Source organism: Sinocyclocheilus anshuiensis, unplaced genomic scaffold, assembly GCF_001515605.1.
Source record: "Sinocyclocheilus anshuiensis isolate Anshui unplaced genomic scaffold, SAMN03320099.WGS_v1.1 scaffold790, whole genome shotgun sequence".
NCBI classification, from domain to species: domain Eukaryota; kingdom Metazoa; phylum Chordata; class Actinopteri; order Cypriniformes; family Cyprinidae; genus Sinocyclocheilus; species Sinocyclocheilus anshuiensis.
In genome coordinates, this window is record NW_015544171.1 from 75,344 (window position 1) to 80,673 (window position 5,330).

The 5,330-nt window shown below is 34.4% G+C and overlaps 1 protein-coding gene across 1 annotated transcript in view; it reads left to right on the plus strand.

The window, feature by feature from the left end:
- The window catches only part of LOC107696005 (hepatocyte cell adhesion molecule-like), a 6,730-nt gene extending 1,749 nt beyond the window's left edge, over positions 1–4,981 (plus strand). Inside the window, exons 2-7 of the mRNA XM_016496135.1 lie at positions 726–1,064; positions 1,136–1,417; positions 3,071–3,164; positions 3,463–3,530; positions 4,125–4,195; positions 4,274–4,981. Coding sequence (XP_016351621.1) covers positions 726–1,064; positions 1,136–1,417; positions 3,071–3,164; positions 3,463–3,530; positions 4,125–4,195; positions 4,274–4,519 — 1,100 coding nt within the window. The 3' untranslated portion in view covers positions 4,520–4,981. The remainder of the gene's footprint in view (positions 1–725; positions 1,065–1,135; positions 1,418–3,070; positions 3,165–3,462; positions 3,531–4,124; positions 4,196–4,273) is intronic.
- Positions 4,982–5,330: the final 349 nt, after the last annotated feature.

A 5,330-nucleotide genomic window follows, 5' to 3' on the forward strand; every position in this document is an offset into this window, starting at 1 on the left:
ATATTTATATATATACACACACACACACACACACACACAATTTTTGTAATATGGTGACATATTGTATTGAATTACTCATGTATACATTTATTGAGTACTTCTATAAAACAATTCCTGTATTATATATACATTGTATGCAATAATTTATATTGAATAATTATATGTTTGTGAATAATATAATTGAATATTAATATATTTTTATAGAAATATTAGTGAAATATGAGTAGAGTATGATGCTAATTTAGTATGATGCTAATTGCAGACTGAATCTTCTCCCCTTTTTTGAACTCATTTTTTTAACACATTACAAAATAATAGGTTTGAAAATAATCTTTTAAATTTAGTTGGAAAATGCATTTTGAGTACACTTTACATTAAAATAGAGTAATTTTGTGTAGTTTTAAGACAAATCAAATTTATATTTATTAATTTGTCAGAAATGTTTATCCAAAGCCAGTACATTTAAGGTATTTTGGCAGGATGTCACACTTTTTTACTCCAGTCAGTGAATACTGATTTGTACAGTATTGTGAAAAGCTATACAAATAAACCTGAATTGAAAAATGTAACTAAATTTTGCTTTGGGGTTTATTATATCTTTTTTTTTTCCCTTACTGCTCAGGGTCATTTAACACATATTGACTTTATGTGACAACATGCCCCAATTGCTGGAGTGCCAGTCTTTAATGTGTCTGTTTCTGGATGTATTTTCTGTATGTATGTAGGTGTATGTGGGGTGAACATCAGCTGTCCGTCTCCTCTAGTGCGAGGTACACTAGGAGGCTCTGCTCTTCTCTCTGTGACCTACACCAGCACCAGCTCCGACCAGCCCGTTATTAAGTGGCAGCTGAAGAGGGACAAACCTGTCACTGTGGTCCAGTCCATTGGTACAGACATCATCGGGAACCTGAGGCCCGAATACCGCGGCCGAATCCTCCTGTACGAGAATGGCTCCCTGCTCCTGCATCACCTGCAGCTGTCAGACGAGGGAGCCTATGAGGTGGAGATCTCCATCACTGATGATACCTTCACTGGGGAGCGATACGTCAACCTTACTGTGGATGGTAAGACAGACAGACATTCCACTTAAGTCAAGAGCAACTTTCCTTATACATGTTGTCCTGTTCTATCACAGTTCCAGTGTCCAGGCCTTTTGTTCACATGGTGGCCTCGTCCGTCCTAGAGCTGACTGAGCTCTTCATACTGAACTGCACTCACGATAGTGGCACCAAACTCACCTATAGCTGGCAGAAGGGTGGGAAATCTTTGACCAATGACTCGCGTCTGCTCCTGTCACATGACCAGAAGGTCTTGACCATCTCCCGTGTTGTGATGTCAGATGATGACGTCTACAGCTGTAGGGTGGAGAACCCCATCAGCAGTATGAAGAGCCTGCCTGTCAAACTCACTGTCTACAGTAGGTATTGAGACTCTACTGTCAACTTCATCCGTGAACTATGACCTAAAATGTTACATCAAATCTTGCTATGTTACCTAATAGGAACACATACAAATTGGAAAGCAAAAATAACCAAAAGATGCATGACATCTACATTCTTGCATTTGGCAGACATGTTTATCCAAAATAACTAAACTTGCATTCAGTGTACACATTTACATTTGATCAGTTATTGCTTTCCCTGGGAATCGAACACATGACCTTGGCATTGCTAACACCATGTACTGTTTGAGCTACAGGAAAGCCTTGATACATTTACCCCTATATGGGTGCATATTAGTACCATAAAGGTATACGTATTAGTACCTAAATGGTACATTTTAGTGTGTTGTAAAAGTGTACTGCCCCATTGATAGCTTTTCTACCTTTTTTTATAGGTAGAGTATATTTAAAAAATGATATACACAAATAAATACAGGCGTTTGCGTGTAGGATGGTATAAAATAGTGTGAATATTGTACATTAAATTTTGAATACAAATTATACTTCAAAAACATATATTCAAGGCTTTAAGCATTTAAAGGGATATTCACCCCCAAAATAGAAGTAAATTCTAGCATTATTTAATCATCTTCAAGTTGTTTCAGAAATTTCTGTGCAACAAAGAAATTTTTATGTAGCTCTTTTCCAGTAAACAGTAGTTCATAGAGACCATGACTGTCAAAATCCATAAAGGAAATTTTGAAAAAAAACTTGTGCACTATTCCAAGTCTTCTGAAGCAGTGTTGTTGTTATTGTTGTTGTAAACTAAAACTATTAGAAATCAGTTTTAGTAACTGAAATAAAGCTAAACTTAAAAAACTTAAAAATGAGAAATGTTGCCTTCCAACAAACTTGCATATAAATAAAAAACATTAAAGTACTAAAATTGCTAAAAACAAAAATAAAAAAGTAAATATACAAATGTTTATAAAATGTATTAAATCTTTATAGAAATATTTGAAACAAAATCAAAAAAGCAAATAATAAAATTGTTAAAACAAACTAAAATTAAAATGGAAACTGAATAGATAAAAATAAGATAATTAAAACATATAAATAAATACTATAATACTATAATAAATAATACAAAAATAACACTGCTCCGCAGTCAAACTGACCACTTTTATAGTGTTTTTGAAGACTGACAGTCATAGTCACCGTGAAAAAGAGCTGCAGATTCTTCAAAAACTGAAGAAAACTAAATAAATAACAGCATATAGCTTTGGAACAACATGAGTGTGAGTAAAGAATGAAAGAATGTTCATTTGGATAGTTGGGGTGTTTATGAAAAGGGCTGACGAAGTTTGTTTATGAACAAGTGTTTTGCTCCACTGGAGCTCAGCTGATCCTCTCGTCCATCTACCTCTTCACTTGAACACATTTCTGTCAGAACACAGCCCAGCAGGGTCCCGCATTCCCTCTGCACAGTCTACCCTTTAAAAAAGCCCCGAGTTGCCCCATTCATTCTTGCACTTGGTATTCCTGGCAACCTGCGCAATCAATCTTCCATTTGAGGTCTCCTTAATTTAGACCTTGTCTACAGAGTAGTTTGGTCCTTCAGAGCGCTGTTTGTTTTCTGGAGAGGAATGATGTACTATGTCACCCTGTATTCTCCTTTAAATTTTGCAGGACGGAGTTCTCTCTATATCATCCTCTCCACGGGAGGCATTTTCTTACTCATCACCTTGGTGACTGTGTGTGCCTGTTGGAAACCCTCCAAAAAGTACCAGCTCTATTGTCATTATCCGTTCTCTTTGATAGGTCTAAAGCAAGCCGTAATAAATCTCACCAGCTCGCACTGTTGTTGTAAGAAAAGTCTTTGTGCTTGAAATGTTAGGAGGTCAGAGTTCCACAGATCAGGTGAAAAACAAAGACCAAAGCAACTGATTAAACTGGAAAGAAGTCATCTTTAACACTTTTCGGCTTCCGTTTGTACACCAAATAAATATGGTATTGCATTTGATATTTCAATCACAGTCGGGTATGTTGCTAACCGAAATACATCATTGTTCAATCTACAGAAAAAGGCAAGAGCTTGCCGGACAGAGCAGACAAAATGTAGCAGAGCAGAGCAACGGCAATCATGAGGGTAACGACAATTCACTGTTGTAGAATTATGCAAGATAAATCTCAATGTTAAATTAAAAACATTTTTAAAGATGCACTCAGTAAACTTTTTTCTCATTAAAAATATTACTTATAGTAAAAATATGTTAAAATTATTTGCAGTGTTGTTACTACTAGTGTAGGGGAATATTTAGTTACCCTTCAATAGTATACATTAATATTTTGAATTAGCTTATGCTTATATATTTAGTTTTCATTTTATTTATTTTACCTATTATATTTTGTAACTGTATGTTACTGTTTAAACCTGTTTATTTCAGTTAATTACCAAGGCAATTTTTTTTATATATATATAATTTTTTCGCCTACTGATATATTTAATATAATTTTTGGGGGGGGGGGGGGGGTTTACTGTTTATAATTTATTTTATTTTATTTCAGCTTTATGTCAATTTGCATTTTTGTTAGCTTTTTAGTAATAATAACAATAACACTAATGTAAACTCACATAAAGACTGAGTACACTTTTGCATTTTTATACCATTTTTGCGTTTTAATCTTTTTTTTTTTGTTGTAATAACTTGCTTTTAAATCTTGAACATTCTCTTTACTGTAGTTGATATTGTACCTGCTAGAAATTACCAGAACCGCCGGAACCCAGGTGGACTATATGTCCTCAAAGAAACAGTAAGAAATTATTATTATTATTATTATTAATATATTGAATTGTTGTTGTTTTATTATTATTATTGTTATTATTTCCAGGATTTCCCTGATAGAACAGATGAGTCTTCCTGTAATTATATCAATCCTATTGATCCCCTCAGCCCACCTTGTTATCCCAGCATGGCTCCACCTTCTGCACACTCTCCAGATGCTTATATGCATTCAGGAAGAAGATACCCGCGTACCCCCGTCCCCTCTCCTCCATCAACCCCTCATCCGACTCTCACTCCACCAAACATGGGCAGCTTAACACGCAAACCCCACCCTCAGAGACTAAGAGACTAAGAGACATAAGAAGAACTTATGATTGAACCAGAAAACAATATGCACCACCACAGCCTCCCGCGATGAGCAAGACGATAGAGAGTTTTGAATGTAAAATGTCACGGATAATGTCAGACTATGAGACTATGTGGGTATGGTAATTTTAATTAGTAATTTTTATTAGTTATCTTATGTAAATTTTAATATTTTATGCTTTTCAAAAGCTATAGGTGAATGAATGGTGTACAGGACCAAAATTTGTAGTTGTAAAGTAAGAAACTAATTTACCAGAGGAGTATGTGGGTGTACTGGATGGTTTAACTGTTTTTGTATACTAATAGAAACATTAGATTTTTATCAGATTCAGCTGTGGTTTATAACTTAAACTAAACCAATATAATATTTTAAAAATAAAAATACTGTTATACTGTTTAATTTCATCTATATTGAGCATTTTTGGGATCTCTTAGGATTTACTGTAAATATTACTTTATGTCAGTATTAAAATGATTTTATTCTTTTTGTTTGTTTATTTGTTTTGACAGAAAACAAAAGTAAATGTCACTTAATATCACTTGCTTTCTGAATATTCAAAAGGACATAAAGACACAAACCTTCAGGTACACAATTGGCAATTTACAGGTTTTAACCACCAGAGGCTCCCACATCACTATCAATCAATTAAACATCTGCGTCATTTCAAAGCCTGGCCCACAAATCAGCTTCTCTCTCCTTCCCTTTTTCTGTTGAACAATAGAAATAGTTTTTAATCGAGTCACATTAACTTGATTTATTGAGTAAATAAATTATAGCATTTCTCCCTCATTATAGA